The 16,926-nt window shown below is 52.4% G+C and overlaps 1 protein-coding gene across 1 annotated transcript; it reads right to left on the reverse strand.

Annotated features, from left to right (window-relative positions):
• Positions 1-347: 347 nt before the first annotated feature.
• Positions 348-16,672, reverse strand: ABOM_003582 (uncharacterized protein; the record flags this gene model as incomplete). Its single annotated transcript, XM_022530712.1, has 4 exons — positions 348-2,915; positions 2,984-3,901; positions 4,051-10,599; positions 10,724-16,672. 4 exons carry the CDS (start codon positions 16,670-16,672, stop codon positions 348-350), a joined length of 15,984 nt encoding a protein of 5,327 aa, XP_022393038.1.
• Between the last annotated feature and the right edge of the window lie 254 nt (positions 16,673-16,926).

The following is a 16,926-nucleotide window of genomic DNA, read 5'->3' on the forward strand; positions in this document are numbered from 1 at the left end:
ACAATATTTTGCCACGGTTGTAAGGCAGAAAAGCACAAATCACTTTGAAAAGGTTTGAATTCATCGGCTTGTATATATAGTGCAGACAAAAACAGAACTAGTACTAATTATACATTACTGAACGGGCGGTAAGTCCGCGTCGAAGTGATCTCAGGATCCTTACATATCTGCCCATTGCTACAGGTCCCAAAATATAGCCCCGTAGACCACTCCACAGAATCTAAACTAGTCACCAAGACTAGATGGTTTCAATGTTGCCATAATGAGTCAAAAGACTTCAAAGCGCTTCTTGAACATGACCACGACATTCCTTCTTGGCGTCGGTAATTACGTTTCCAGTCCTGCGATTATCCGCACTCTGCTGACGACAATAGATTAGGAAACGACGGAGATAACCCCATGCTCACGCTGACGGGGTCTACCCTGTCCGGTTCAATCTCAGTCAAGTGACGATGAGGAAACTGACAGAACAGTTCAATGGCTTCCGATAACCGATCTGCCATCCACTCGACGCGAGTCTGATCGAGGACATTTGTAGGACTGGCGATGACCAGATCAAGAGAGTCGTGACGCTCAATCGAGATCACATCGATCTGGCCAGCCGGCGGCCGAGAGCCGGCCCAGGTGATATTCGAATATGAACTCAGGCCACCTAGCTCCAACGGCTGATTTGCGGATTGAAGGGGTTGATGATGCACAAGGCATCCGAACTTGGCATCTTCAGGCCAGTTAGTGCATCGCCGAACGATATCCCGGAGGGCTACTGAGTCGTGCGGCACGGTTGCAACTTGCTGGGCTTGAGTGTGGCGCAAGAGATCGGATACCGTCCAATTGGGATCGATAGTGACGCGAATTGGTAGGAATGTGAGGCAAGGTCCAAAGACCTTGTCAATGTTCGGAAGGTCAGACCCGCGCCCATGGACAACCTGGCCGAGGATGATATCATGTTGTGATTGATATCGTGCAAAAAGCCACGCTAAAGCTGCCTTGATCAGTGTCGCGACCGTTGCTCCGGCCATAGGCACTGGCTGGCGTATCTCTCTCCGGGCGGTAGTAGGTGACAGTATGTCTCCAGGTGGATCGGATAGTGAAGTAATACCCAGTGGATCGAGGGCAGTGAAGGAAGCTCCTCGGAGGTAGTCAGCCCAAAATGATATACTGCGAGGATGCTCGTTCCCGAGCCGGTGGTGAACAACGTCGGTTAATTCAGTGGCAGCGGGGAGTGGTTCCTCGTTGTACGCAGACTTGATCGCATTCCAGAGGATTGGGAGGCAGGCACCGTCATACTGAGCATGGGAGATCCGCACAATAAAGGCGTACTTGGAGGAAGATGTGCTCGTCAGTACTGAGAAGCTTACAGGGACGGTTCCAAGTGGCGTAAACGGAGTCGCTTGTCGCTTCGTTTCCAACTGTAAGTATGCTTCTGGGTCCTCGACTTCCAGTTCAGTGAACTCGGGCTCAAGGCTCCGTAGGATCACCTGGAAGAATTGGTGGTCCACGGTGACAAAAACCGTCCGCAAAATGCTGTATTGGGATACCACAGTGCAGCATGCCTGCCGCAGACGATTGGTATTAAGAGACGTTGGGAATAGTTCCGCGAAGTTCACGATAGATGAGGAATCCAGATAGTAAGATTGACTATCTAGTACGGGCAGAATGCTCTGGACGTTGTCGTGACAGAAGGGAGGCGCTTTGTTGAAGAAAACTCGCAGGACTTCTGCCGAATGAGAGTCCGCAACGAGCGATATATTCGTGCTCTGGTGTGTAACAGAGATTGGGGGATGCTTTCCATCGACTGCAGACGCCCAGCCCCGAATAGTAGGATCTCGAAGGACCTTATGAGGGGTGATATCAAGGCCGTTCGCCTGAGCATGGGCGGCAATCTTCATAGCGACGATCGAATCGCCGCCGAGGTGAAAGAGGCTGTCATCGACACCGATCTTGTGCAGAGGGATTTTGAGAAGCTGACTGACAATCGCCTGGAACTTCTTTTCAGTGGCGGTTTGAAGTGACTCTTGGCTTGGTTTTATCATGGACGAAGCAGATGCGCGATCCTTGGAGCGGAGGGCTACTATTGCCTCTCGCAGACGTCGACGATCTGTCTTGCCTGATTTTTGGCGTGGCACATAGACCATGGGTAAGAACAAATCGGGGACCATAAAACTGGGGAGGACCTCTCGAAGCCGTTGGGCTGCGATCGCTGCATCGTCGTCGAATTCCCGACTTGGGGTGTTTAGTACGCCACACTCTAGCGACGAATCCGACGTTGACTGCTCAGAGAGGCGCTTCCCGTGGATGCAGGCGATGATTCGAGGGTGCACCGAGGACTCAACACCCGCAGCTGTTTCTGAATCCTGTGGCAGCAGGATCTGCTCGACAACTACGTCTGCTGCGCCAGGAAAGCATTGGGCTGTATGATACTCGATATCCTCGAGCTCCACGCGCTGCCCACGTACCTTAATCTGCCGGTCTTTGCGGCCCTCATATCGCAAGGTACCATTTGATATGTCGTATCGGACCAAGTCACCAGTCTTGTACAGGCGCCAGGATGATATGTCTTTCGGGAAGAAGGATTGTAACCAACTAGGGGGCGCAATGAAGGCTTCGGCGGTCCTCTTGGGATCATTGATGTAGCCCTTAGCGACAGGCGGACCGCTGATAACCAACTCTCCAATGGCACCGATGGGGAGCAGTCGATGGTGGTCGTTCTGGTCCACCACCCAGAAGTGGACCCCTAGGGCGTAGCCATATCCTTCGGATCGCAACCGGGGACAATGCGGGATGTTGCGGTATTCAAGACAGAACATTCGGTTGGGCCGTAAGCATTCATCAGATGACAGACATTGGCCCATTGTTGGATATGCGAGGTAGACATGGGCTCGCCCAGGAGGACAAGAGTTTCTACCCATGATGCTCTGCTGGCGTCAAGCATCCCAGCAATGGACGGCGTCACAAACGCGTGGGTAACTGTTATCGGACACACCCCATCCAGCAGCATGCGACTCCGTTCTGACTCGGAAATGACGCACACTGTGCCTCCCGCCATCAACGTCGTGAGGACTTCCATCACAGACACATCAAACGCGTATGACGAGAATTGTAATACGCGGGACCCGTAGCCAATGGAGAACGCTCGTATCTGCTCCCGAGCAGCAGCGATGAACGATATGTGTGGGACCATGACTCCTTTGGGAGACCCAGTAGTCCCTGATGTAAAGAGTACATACGCTGGTTGTTCAGAATCAACAACTGCTGGTAGGTCTGCCGCTCTCTCACGGTGGTCATAGCTCCTATCCCCAACCACAATGACGTCGCCCGCTAACGTGGGACCCATATTTGCTTGAGCCACTGAAGTAAGGACCAAGCGAGCATGTACCCGCCGACAAAGCTCCTGAAGCCTGGTGATAGGGTGTGTTGGGTCTAATGGCACGAAGGTACCGCCGGCCTTCATGACGGCCAGCATCGCCACCGCGGTCCACCGGGACTTTTCGAAACAAAGGGGAACGTATGCCGTTGGTGTGACTCCTCGGGCGACCAGACACGCAGCCAGTTGTGTGCTCTGACTCTCCAACTCACCATAGCTGAAAGACCCATCGAATCCACAGACAGCTAGAGCGTTCGGCTGTCGCCGGGCACATTGTGTGACTGCCTGATGCACGCATTGGGGTTGTGGCTCACGAAGTGCAGTGTTCCAGTGCAACAATCGTTTATGGTCATTGGCACTCAGCCGGTGTAAGTCGCCGATCGTTGCACGGGGATGGCGAAGGATAAGCGAGATTCCCTCCGAAAAGTAGTCTGCTAATTGCGTAGCCAAGACGGCTGAGACTCGGGAGGGGCGATAAGACATAGAGACTCGGACACCTCCATGTTGGTCTATCAAGGCATAGAGCATAATGTCTTGCTATTGATTGTGTCTCGCGTTAGTAAAAGTCTTGACTAGCCACGATGTGAGGATGCGGGAATGAAACACTTCTCTGTAGTTCCATGTCCGCTTTTACGTGGAATGAATACTGCAACACAAATTGATCGATAAAGGAAGAGACTACTCACCGAGGTTGGATCAAGTCCACCGATTGGTTCAAACGTGAGAGAGGATTTGCATTGTTCTGAACCGGAATCAGGAAGGGCATATTGAACGCTGATAGCCGTGGAGGCCAGCTCTTGCACCGTTACACCTGCCACTCGTGCGATCTCCGATAATGGGAAGGTCTGATAGGATAGGACGTGGCCATAGTTTTCTTGCAGAGAAAGAGCAGCCTGATCAAGGGATAGATGCGGTATCAGACGTACTCGACACACTGCCATGTTGGCTATCTGTCCAACAGTGTACTGAATGTTGTGTACTGGGACATGGCGGCCCTCGGTCAGTGTCCCAAAGCAAACATCGTCCGATCCGGAGAAGGCGCCGAGGGCCATAGCCCAAGCAAAATGGAGGAGGTTTGCAGCCGTCCAGTCTGTCCGCCGACAGAACGTGTTAATAACCGACCCACTGCAGGCCAGAGGAACCTCCAGCCGCTCCAGGGGTTTGCTAGTCCTGTCATCCGCCGCCCAGGGATATGGGAGGGCCGAGGGCTGCATTCCCATCAGATAGGAGCTCCAGTATGCGCGCGCGGGCTCTTGGGGCTGCTTGTGGACGAAACGAAGATATTCACGATATGCATCCTGCGCGCCGTAGGGGAGAACCTGGCCATCGTAAAGGGACATTAGGTCCTGAACCAGCAATGAGACGGACGTCGCATCAACAATGGCATGGTTAATGTCTAGCCGGCAGAACACGACCCCATTCGCCAAGCGGCAAATGGTGAATTGGTGTGGGATGTCACGATCTTGTCGGACGTCTTCTTGAGTCAGGCAGACAGGCACACCCTTGCTGTCTACTGGTGACTCAGGAAGAATGTAAATAGGTGCATCGATGTGAGGGAATAACCGTAAATGGAAGCCATCGCCATCGACCCGCGTATCATTCTCGAATACGACTCTCAGTGCGCAATGTCGGGCCACAGCCTGTTGCCATACTCCTGCCAGACGATCAACATCGACCGGGGCGTCAGAGTGACCCTGAATCTTCCAAATGAAATGGGGCGCATAGCTGAGGGGGTCTTGCATTTGGGTCAGCAGAATTCCCCGCTGCACAGGTGTACAAGGTAATAGCTCCTCGGCCTTGTCAGTCGAAGTTGCTTCAGCACCGGCACCGACATCCTCCGCTTGACGGTCCTGCTCGGCTGCTCGGCGCCCAGTCGCCTGATGGACAGGGATGAATTGGGCGAATTTCTCCACGATACGGCTGATAGACTTCCACTGGAAGAGGTCTGCCACGGCGTGTTCAATGCCCGCTGCACGAGCTTGACTCGTGGCCTGCATGGCAGATATGGAATCCCCGCCGAGTCGGAAGAAGCTGTCTTCTGCCCCGATATTCTCGGGCGCAATCCCAAGAGCTCGTGCCCAGATCGACTGTAAAAGACGTTCTGTGTCGGACGATATGGTCCTCTTCCTTCCTGGAGCAGTGCCAATACTCTCCCGTGCCAGCTGCTGATGGGTCATTGATGAAGCTGCCTGTCTCAGTCCTCGACGGTCGACTTTGCCGCCGACAGTACGGGGCATTTGCCGCACGGGGACAAAGAGACTGGGCACCATATAGTCCGGGAGGCTCTCTGCCATTTTGGATTCAGTCGTTTTGACATATTCCGGAAAGTTGGGGACTGCAACAATGCCAAGTGGGTGTTCACCAAGCTCGAAGGACCTTCCGGTGTCCTGTCCTTTTCCTCCAACGGCGAGAAAAGCAGCCAAACAAGGGGCTCCCCGGACATCCATGGGCGTCACGATTTCAGCGACGACGTCAGTCAGTATGCCTGGGAAAGATCGCTGGATCTGTTCTTCAACCTCCTGAAGTTCTAAGCGCTGGCCTCGGAGTTTTGCCTGTGTGTCCTTCCGTCCATGGTACACCAGCGAGCCGTCATCCTCGTAGCAGACCAGATCACCAGTGCGATACATCATAGATCGACTCCCGTTGCCCTCTAGGCCAAACCCATCTAACCATGCCGGTGCCCTGAAGAATGCGGCGGCCGTTTGGTCTGGGTCGTTCAGGTATCCCCGACCAAGTAGAGGGCCCTGCAAAACCAGCTCGCCTACAGCACCGATGGGAGCCAGTTGATAAGGGTTCCGTGGATCCGTGATCCATCCAATGCTAGCGACGGGATGTCCGATGCTGGCGGGTGTGGTCTCCAGGGTGCAATTAGATTGCATGCTTGACAAGATGGTGCATTCTGCGGGCCCGTAGAGATTCATCAAGCGAACCTTCCCCATCCATTTGACGAAGTCATCGCGCCGAGCAGCTTCTCCGACTAGCATTAAGGTAGACACAGAGCCTAAGGCATCTTGCGGTAACGCACGCGCCAGCGACGGCGTTAGTAACGCATGGGAGGGCCGAAGGTCTTGTACTGCTTCTGCGAATCGCTCTTTGCGCCCTGCCTCTGATGGGATGCAGACACAAGCCCCGGCGATGAGTGTGCTCAGCGTTTCCAGAATACTAACATCAAAAGCATATGATCCATAATGCAGAATTCGGGCACCCCGCGTTATTCTTGCCCGCCGCGCGTACTCTTGACTCATTGTGACAAAGGGTCCATGGTTGATAATGATGCCTTTCGGCTTACCAGTTGAGCCGGATGTAAAGACACAATACACGGCGTCGCTCGGACTCGGACACCATGCAGGAGTATCAGTTGTGATACTCGGGGAACTGTCTCCCAGTCCCTCATCAACCACCAGTGTATTTGCGACCAGTGCTTGTGCCTCCTTCGAATTTTGCGCCGTGGTCAATATGATCGCGGCCTGTATGTCGTTGCAAATATGGCGCAGGCGGGCGAAAGCGTGTGACGGCTCTAGCAAGACAAAGGCTGCTCCTGCTTTGATAATGCCTAGCATAGCCACCATTACCCACCGGGACCGGTCCATAAGCACGGGAACTAGACTTTTTGGATGGACGTTATGGCGTTGTAGAAGGGTGGCGACCCGATTAGACCATCTATCAAGATCGCGATACGTGAAGCTGCCGTCCCATGCACAAACTGCAGGAGCAAATGGCTGCCGTGAGCACTGTTGTCGTATAGCCCCAGGCACCGTTTCATGCATCATGCCTGGGATTGCGACATTCCAGGTCTTCAATTGCTGTATACTGGACGGATTAAGCTCCCCGAGAATGTCGCTTACCAGCGACTGCGGTCTTCGGTAAATGCTTTGCAGGATATGGCTGAACTGGCTAATGATATGTCCCATCTTCCAACGGGAGATAACTTGATCGTCGAACGAAGCTGTAACTGTGATAGAATCTGTCTGCAGCACACAGTTGAGCACAACAGCATATGATGCAAAGGCTCCCTCCTTGGCTTTAACACCGATAGCATCAAACAAATTCTTATATGCAGGGCCGCTAGCAAAGTCTTCTGCGGGTTCAACATTTAGTAATGTTTGGAAGGAGCAGGCACGCATTGCTTCCGGTCCCAGTTTCGCGATCTGCTGCAAACCAACATGTTCAAAACAGGCGAATTGAGCAGTTCGAGTTTGGAGATCCTTCAGTGCCTTGCAAATCTGCTCGTTCGCATCGATGCTAACTCGCAGGGGGAATGCACATAATGTCGGGCCACTTATTGCCTCGACACCTGGAATAGGAGCTGTTCGCCCTGAGGAAACAACCCCGTAAACAATATCTGACTTGCTCTGGTACTGTGCTTGCACCAATGCCCATGCGAGCCGAACAGCAGCGGCGCGTGTGACACTAGTCTCTTTGACTGTCTCAATGCGTATGGAATGCTCAACCTGGCTTACTGCCTTGGCTCGATACGATATGGACGGAGCCATGGGAAACGGCTCAACGTCCAGACCGTTGAATTCGGTCCGCCAGTGGGCCAGTGAATCTTCGACCTGCGAGCAAGTGTATGCAATAAAGCGTTGAAAAGGAACCGGGTCAGCTGGAAGGTACTCATCGGAAACGTAGGCCATGTGGGCGCAGTGCAGAAACTGTGGCAGTGCCCACGCGTCGTATACCGCATGATGCATTGTGAGAGTCAGCTTGCAACTATGCCCTCTACTGACCCGTACATGAAACAACGGAACACCAAAGATTCCATCGTTACGGTCGCTGATAGCATCCAGCCCTCCCAGGGCAAAATCTTCCTTTTCCTTGCTCCATGATTCGCTCCATCCTAATCCCTGGTTCCGGACAACAACTTGCCAGCAAGTAAGATCCGTAGTCTGGATGAGACGAGTGCGAAGGATAGGATGGTGAGTTGCCACCTTCTCCCACGCATATCGTAAACGCACGAGATTGATGTCTGATGGAATGTTATACTCATGGTGGGCAACATACGCTCCCGCTCGCTCAGCTGTCAGGGCTGCCATCCCGGCCTGCATCGCCGTGCAGGGGTAGATATCTTCTATATCTACCTGCTCAAGACTGCATTGTATACTAGCCTGGTTTTGGATTTCTGCTTCGCGGCCGCTTGGAATGAGCGAAAATGGGGTCACGAGTGGTCTGGTTGGTTCGTATCCATGTGGCTCCTCGCTATGGCCAGTGACAGAACGGGCGAGCTCACGTAGCTGGGAATGCGCAAATACATCGGCCACAGCAATATGGAGACCTCGTGCACGAGCTGCAGACACTAGTTTCATCGCTGTAATTGAATCACCTCCTAGGGAGAAGAAGTCATCCGCGGGTCCAATAGCTCCCGCCCGGCAATGCAGCAACTGGGACCACAGCTCGCGCAGTGCTTGCTCTTCTGGACTTAGGTCTATTGCTTTCCAATCTTCTTCAACGCTATTGCATTCATCCCGCTGCTTCTGTATCAAGCCTATGCCCTGCTGTCGTATGCGCAACCTATCTACCTTTCCACTCGGTAGTCGCGGCACCTCCTGGAGGCGAAGCAAAAATGACGGACGCATGAATGGAGGTACAGTTTGTTGCAACTGGTTCTCTGCGATTGACACAGCAGACGCAAATTCATGCTCATCTTGGGTGGGCTGCCAGACCGCTGCAATCAAGTATGCCTGGTCCGCATCATGACTCGCCACGACATCGGCGAAGACATCAGGCATGCCAGGAAAACATTGTCGTACATGATATTCGACTTCAGCTAGCTCAATTCGCTGTCCACGAAGCTTGACCTGACGATCCTTGCGTCCCATGTATATCAATGTTCCATCAGTGAGCATTCTGACAAGGTCTCCGGTCTTGTAAAGAGGTTTGCCGTGTGAACCGGATACGCGCTTCAGCCAGGGCATGTCATAAACGAAGGCGGCGGCCGTAAGCTCCGGTCGACCTACATAGCCCTGACCCACAATGGGGCCCTCAATGAGCAGTTCGCCTACGGCGCCGACAGGGACCAACCGGTCAGAAATACATCGGTCGGTTATCCAAGCTCGTGCGCCGGTGGGGCGGCCAATATTGGTGGGTTCATACATCAAGGTCGTTGCAGAGCCCTGTACAGTCGCAATAACGGAGCATTCAGAAGGTCCGTAGGCACTCATCAACTTCACATGTGGGGACCATTTTTGCACATCAGCGGGCGACAGACTTTCACCACCCAGGGCAAGGGTCTCTAGAGATGTTGCCTGCTTGGGGTCAAGAGTTCGTGCGACGGAGGGGGTGAGCAATGCCCAATTGACCTGGGCGTCCCGTATGAAGTCAAGTAGCCTCTCCTGCCGGTCCTTATCGGAGGGTATACAGATGCAACCGCCCGCCATGAGAGTAGTTAGTATCTCCATGACTGAGGCATCGAAGGCAAATGATGCGAACTGAAGCACTCGAGAGCCTTCGGCCAGGCCGAGCACTTTACTGTGTGCTCTTGCACCCGTGACATAAGATTCGTGCCCCACGACACTCGCTTTCGGCTTTCCTGAGGAGCCAGAGGTAAAGACTGCATATGCCGCCGTAGCTGGGCACACGCGCGCCAAGGTTGAAGGTGTGCAACGCATCCTTGGATGGCCCTCCTTGCCAAGCCCTTCAAGCACAATTACAGTATCTGCAATTGACCCTGCTAGGGACGCGAGCCTTGCACAAGTGAGAATGAGCTGGCTGTGGATGTCACTCACTATCTCTCGCAGCCGCTCCATAGGGTGGCACGGATCCAATAACGCGAATGCGCCACCAGCTTTCAGGACTCCCAGTACCCCAACAACTACCCATCGAGACTTATCTGCATATAACGGCACGAAGATGCCAGGGCCAACTCCATGCTGGGAAAGGCGCTCTGCCAGTATGGTAGAAAATCGGTCTAACTCCGCATAGGTCAGGGATCCATCGGACGCAAGCACTGCAGGCGACGCAGGGTTCTTGATGGCAAACCGTCCTATTTCATCATGAATGCAGCTTCGCAAACTAACCGGGGCTTGCTTATTCCAGTCCATGATGCAATCCTGATTCAACTGACTGACCAGGTCGAGCTGACCTAGCTGATTCAACACTCCGGATACAAGCTGCGAGACGATATGTTGAAATGTGGAAGTGATTAGCTCTGCTTGCAATTCCGTCAACACATACGACCAGTAGCTCAAATCTGCCTCTACCGTGTTCTCTCCCTCCAATAAATTGAGTGTCAAATCGTACTGTCTCCAATGTTAGTCTGTGTTCTGGCTCTGATGCATCTGTGATGAGATATATTTCTCCAAACCTAAAGAACCATGGGATACCCGTAGAGATACGTAAGGAATGTTTCTTAGATTGACTCACCTCCGTTGCATCACAGCCACCCCGCTTTCTGATCACCGTACTAGGTGATGCCGACATTGTTTTATCGTTTGCTTTCTGCAGCGATAGTGCCGTGTTGAACAGGGGTCGACCTGTCAGGCCAAGAGAGTGTATAATATCTGGTAGGGAGCTATGCCTGTTATCCAGACCACGCCCATATGCGACCTGGCTATTTGAAAGTGTCGAAGAGACCAATTCTTCTTGATCAAAAGCAAGTCTACAAACGAGAAGATTTATTATCGGGCCTGCAATCTCCTGGATGTTAGGGAGAGGTATATCTCGGGCCGACACCAAGAAGCCAAAGCACACATTGTCTGACCCTGTATATGCTTGCAGCAGAAGGCCCCAGGCTACCTGGAAAAGATTAGGAATCGTGGTCGCATGGTGTTGACAGAAGTGTCGTAAGCACTGGGCATTATCCAATGTAAAACTCACGGAGCGGAGCGCTTGCTGGTCAGACGGACGAGAAACACTCAGCCGAGGAAAGAGACATGCTTGGACCCCATCTAGATACCGTTGCCAATATGCTTTTGATTCTATCTCGGGCTGGCCATGGATATAGGTGATGTAATCACTGTATGGAGTAGCGGCAGGCTCAAGCCCTAGGTCATCATACGCCCTTTGAAGGTCCTTTAGAAAGATCTGTTGCGTGCAACCGTCGACCAGCATATGGCTAATAATAAGTTCACAGCTGACACTCGTATCTGGCATTGCGTGGACTTTGAGTCGGTGAGCAGGACTCATGTTAGATTCGCCGCAGTGATCAACAAGCAAAGGGAGCATTCCACCCTCTGGTTCCCATGTTTCCACTTCGCAGTCCTCTATATCTGCCTTGACCGTTTTGAGAATTACTTGTAAAGGCTCACACCCTAGACTCGGATCGATAAAGAATACGGTCCGAAGAATAGGATGGAGGTTGACCACCTTTTGCCATGCTTGTTTGACCTGAGTAATACTCACGGGCGTACAGGGGTCGCTGGATGGATAGAGTGACCATTGTAGTCGTGACCAATATTTTTGGGGATCTCTGGATTGACTTAGCCACATGCCAGTCTGAGCAGGCGAGCATGGGTAGATATCTTCAATGTCGGAAAGATGGACTCGATGGCCGATCTCAAGCATCAATTTCTCGAATTGCCCATCGTTTCCTAGTGACAAGAGTGGAAAGTCGGAAGGCGCAAGTTGCCGATGCCCTCTGAGCGCTTTTGGCAGGTCCTCGAATGCCCTCTCACATTCATAGAACCATTTTTCAAGCTTTGCCTCGTGACGCATGTGTCGATTATACATAATTGAGATATTAAGTTGGGCATTCATTACCACTGCAGACACATCGATGAGGGCGAAACGAGGCATGTCCTCTGGCATCTCAATAATCCCGTGGTCGGGGATTGCAGCAAGCTCCAGAAGTGCATCTGGACGCTCTAACTGCTGAAACAGTCCTGTATAATTAAACAGGATCTCCATGGGCGATTGTCCCTGATGGCAGTGGCGGCCTTGCGGGTGTAGGTAGCGCGAGGAAAAGTATGCCCACCCATTGGCTGGAATGGCACGACGAGCCTCTTTCACGCGCCGCACAAATGTGGATATGTCTTCGTCCCTGCTCACTGGGGCCCATACGGGAGCCATGGTTGTGAACCAACCGACTGTACGGGAGAGGTCGATGTGCGAATCCCATGGCTCACGACCATGGCCCTCTGTAAATACAGCTGGTGGTGGTCGATCGTCGAATATTTGGAGGAAGGAATACAGCAGGGCAGAGTGTATCAATTCGACCGGGCGAGTGCGAAAGGCATCATTGGCATGGCCCAAGATTGCCTGCGTCACCTGCTGTGAGAGAGTGAAAGAGTGCTGCTTTGCCTCTGCCCAGGTGTTCCTGTCTACCAAGGACTGCCCACCCCAATAAGACAGTGGTGCCGGTGGCACCTGGATCGGCAATGCTTTTCGCGGGTCAAGGTATTCTGTAACATACTCCTCTTGAAGATGGCACCATTGGTGAAAGGTCAGAGGGATCGGACCCGTTAAGGCACCTGCGGCTAAGAAGTCTTCCAGATCTTGCAGGAGGACACGCCAAGACACGAGGTCTATCACCAGATGATGTGCCATCAATGAGATGTATTGCTCTCCGGTGGGCGTTGTTATGAAATCAACAACAAGTAGTCTCCCAGCCGCGATGTCGAGCAAGCTTTGACTCTGCAAGAGAATGTCTTGTATACCAATGTCGAGGCGCTGCAACGTATGTTCCCGAAAGATAAAGCAGTCCCCAGTATATTTACGTATTCGTTGCTCCCAAGACCCAACAGAGGGTCTACGGAACTGAGCCCGTAGCATTGAATGTCGAAGCACAAGTGCTTCTATTGCCTTCCAGATACGAGTGCGGTCCTGCGATCTTGAAAGGCGGAGTAGGAATTGTTGGGTAAACCGATTATGCCCATCTGGACATGCATCGAAGAACAATTGTTGAATGGGAGAAAGCCTAAACCAGGTATCCTCTGGGAGATCTTTGGTGACATTGGGATGATAGCTGCTGACCGGTTTCATATTGTGTGCCAATTGAGCTATGGTGGGAAATTGAAATATGTCGGCGACACTGACCGTATAGCCAGCGGTTTGGCAGTTGGCACCAACTTGCATGGCACTCACTGAATCCCCACCGAGGCTGAAGAAGCTCTCAGTTACGCCAACATCGTCTGCGCTCTTGTTCAGGACCTGTGCCCAGATGCTTTGCAGGAGAACCTCCTCGGGAGTGGAGGGAGGCTGTAATGAGCACGGCGCCGCCCGGTAAGATTTCCTGGTGTCAGCAGAGAGTGTGCCGGCGTCTGTTCGTAGCTGACGACGGTCTAGTTTTCCACTAGGTGTTAACGGCATTTGAAGGACCGGAAGAAACAGCTTGGGGACCATGAACGACGGCAGCAAATTCGATAATCGGGACTCGGCAATCGTACATGCGTGGCGGAAGGCGTCGTTAGGAGCAAGGAAAGCACTGTCATCCAGCTCTTGATCATTCGTAACATCTGGCGCGGCTGGCCAACAAATAAATGCAGTAAGTGTGTCTATACGAGGGTGGACATTGTTGTGTTGTACGATTTCCACAACAACTTGTGGAGTATCGGTAAACGCAATGGATTGCAAAAGGTGCTCTATTTCACCTAATTCGATGCGCTGTCCATGGAGCTTCACTTGGGTGTCCTTGCGCCCTAAATACCGGAAGCTGCCAGTATCTGTGGTCTGTACCAGGTCGCCTGTCTTGTACATGCGGCCACGGACGTCGCCAAACTGCTGCCTCCACTTCGGGGGATAGATGAAGTTCTGAGCTGTTAGCACAGGGTTGGAGAGATATCCGGGTCCAACAACTGGGCCTTCAATCAGCAGCTCGCCAGTACTACCCACTGGCATCAGGACCTCAGAGTCGTCAGGGTGTACAACCCATCCGACGCCGCCCGTCGGGAAACCGATATTCTTCGGATCGTGCTCGGTTAAACTTGGTTGAACGCTGAATACCGCGGAGCATTCTGCTGGACCATATGCATTCCGCAGATGAACGAATGGCTCCCACCGTGCGATGTCGCCATCAAGGACAGGCTCTCCGACAAGGGCAAGGTCCTGAAGTGTAGGAAGATCTTCCGGTGAAAGAATCCGTGCTACAGATGGTGTGAGGCAAGCGTTGTTCACACTGTATTTATTGATTGTGTGCGCCAGGCGGCTGTGGCACTCATGACCATTTGGAACACAGACGCATCCACCCTTCATAAGCGTACTAATATGTTCAATGATACATGAATCAAACCCCGGGGAGGCGAATTGCAGAACACGGGAGTGTGGTGTGAAGTTGTATTGTTCTGCATGGGCCGTAGCACTCGTCGCATACCCTCCTTGTTCAACCACCACACCTTTGGGGGCTCCTGTCGAGCCGGAGGTGAAGGTAGCATACATAGGGTCCTCGGTAGAGCAGCTGACTATAGAGTGATTAAAATCACAGCTCAGTACCTGTTGAAGAAGCAATTGAGGATCTTCCTCGTCGATCAGTAGAATCCGTGGTCCGAGTCGTGATGCGATGTTACGGGTGTCACTCGTGCAGGCTATTAAAGATGATTTAACAGCCTCACACATCTGACGAAGCCTGCTTACAGGATACGATGGATCGAGTAAGACAAAGGCCCCGCCGGCCTTCATGACTGCTATCATCGAAAGTCCCATCCACATTGACTTCTCCAGACAGAGCGGGACGAAAACGCCCGGCGCGACGCCATGCTTCTTGAATCGAGTCATAAGAGCATGTGAGAGGCGATCAAGCTGGTCATAAGTGAGAATGCCGTCCCAGCTACAGATTGCTGCCTCTTGGGGTTGTTTGAGAGCCATCTCATGAATCAGCTCGGGCACTGTGTTCATTGTCACCGAGGGAACTGGCAGATTCCAGGCAGAGAGACTCTGCCGATCTTTAGGGCTGAGTATGTCGACTTCGGACAATTTCAGGTCGGGTTGCCCCTCCAATTGACAGTACATATGTGCCAGCTGATGCAAAATACGGTCCGCCTGCTGCAGGTCTAGTATCGCCGGATCGAACGTCGCTTGAATAGTCAGGGACCGGGACGATGGTCGGCACCGCAAAATCAACGGGTACGTATCATACGTCCTCTGGATCTCCCAACTATGTTTGAACATCGAGGGGACTGGGTCACTATGCTCTGGCTCCACAGCGAGCAACGTGTTGAAGCGACACCCTGCGGCTGTATTAGGGCCAAGGTGCATCAGGTGCTGAAGCCCGATATGCGCAAACTCCATTGTATCAGCATACTGGCACTGAATCGCTTTAAGTGCGTCTGCGATGGTCTGCTGCGGCTGAAGTTGGACTCGTACTGGGACACAGACCAAGGCCGGCCCGCTGAGCTCATCAATGCCTTTCAAGGGAATGCCGCGACCAGTATCGATTGCTCCAAAGAGCACATCGCTTGAGCGCGTATACAAAGACTGTAGTATGGCCCAGGCCAGTCGCACCTTGGCGCTTACGGGGAACGCTAGCCTGCGCTCATTACTGCAGGGGAAGGTTTGTGTCAATTCCTGTGACAAGATAGGGGTATATCCAGGGACTGGCAGAGATGGGAAGGCTTTCATCTCGCTCTGGTGCGCATTGTCAAACTGCTCTCTCCAGAATGCTGCAGACATCTCTTTCGATTGCTCAATGTACTCGATCAATGGTCGAAACGGTCGGGGTACCAATGCCTGCCCGTGGTATGCCGCATCCACGTCTTGCAGCAAAAGCCTCATTGACCAGTCATCGCAGAGTGCATGGTGCATTAATGCCGTCAGGATATGCGCTGAGGGATCCCATATCAGCCTTGCGAGCGGAGACCCTGGCTGCCATATGGTACGTGACTGGTCCTTTGTGTTTCCGTCTGAACTTCGTGTATCCACGTCTTCGTCACGGGCATTATACCCTTTGCACACTATCCAGGGAATTGGCTCCTGGAGCACCACTTGCACACAACCGCTGTGCTGGGTGGGAACTATCCGTGTTCGTAGGATCGGGTTCACTTGGGCAGCTTGATCCCAGGCTGACCTCAAACGATCAATGTCGATGCTGTGTGGCAAGTGATACTTGTACATCACTGTGTATGCGGTAGAGTCCTTAAGTGTGAGCGCCATCATTCCTTCTTGAAGAGGGGTACATGGGTATATATCTTCAATGTCGTTCACCGTGCAATGGCATTGGCCTGCTATTATGGACGCCTGCTCCAACCATTCTCCAGGGACGGCATGCTTATATTTCTCGCCATTGGCCGTTGCAAATGAATTCTTCCAGGGTGTGTTAGATTTGTGGGTTTCTTTCTCATTAGCGGAAGGTGTGCCATCAAGTGGCAGTAGGGCAGGTTTCATGGCCCCGGGCTTTTGTGCTAGAAGGGGGACGAAATGCGGGTTAGAATCTCCGGAGCCCATCTTCTTACCGGATAAGGGCTATTTGAGTTATAAATGCTAGTATTAATTAATTAATCTTCTCTCTTTTTTCTTCTTTCCTACCTTTCTCCTTTCACTTCTCTTGGCTTTATTTGATCTTCTTTAAGGTGTAAAACACAGATGTTTCCTTAAGCGTACCTCGAGGTACCTACCTTTGAGGGGAGGAGTAGAACAAATGACTTAAGAACTGTAGCGAATTTAATCCAGAAGAAAGCAATTTGAAAGCCGGCCAAGCT

This window comes from Aspergillus bombycis (assembly GCF_001792695.1).
Source record: "Aspergillus bombycis strain NRRL26010 chromosome Unknown contig00009, whole genome shotgun sequence".
Classification (NCBI taxonomy): Eukaryota; Fungi; Ascomycota; class Eurotiomycetes; order Eurotiales; family Aspergillaceae; genus Aspergillus; species Aspergillus bombycis.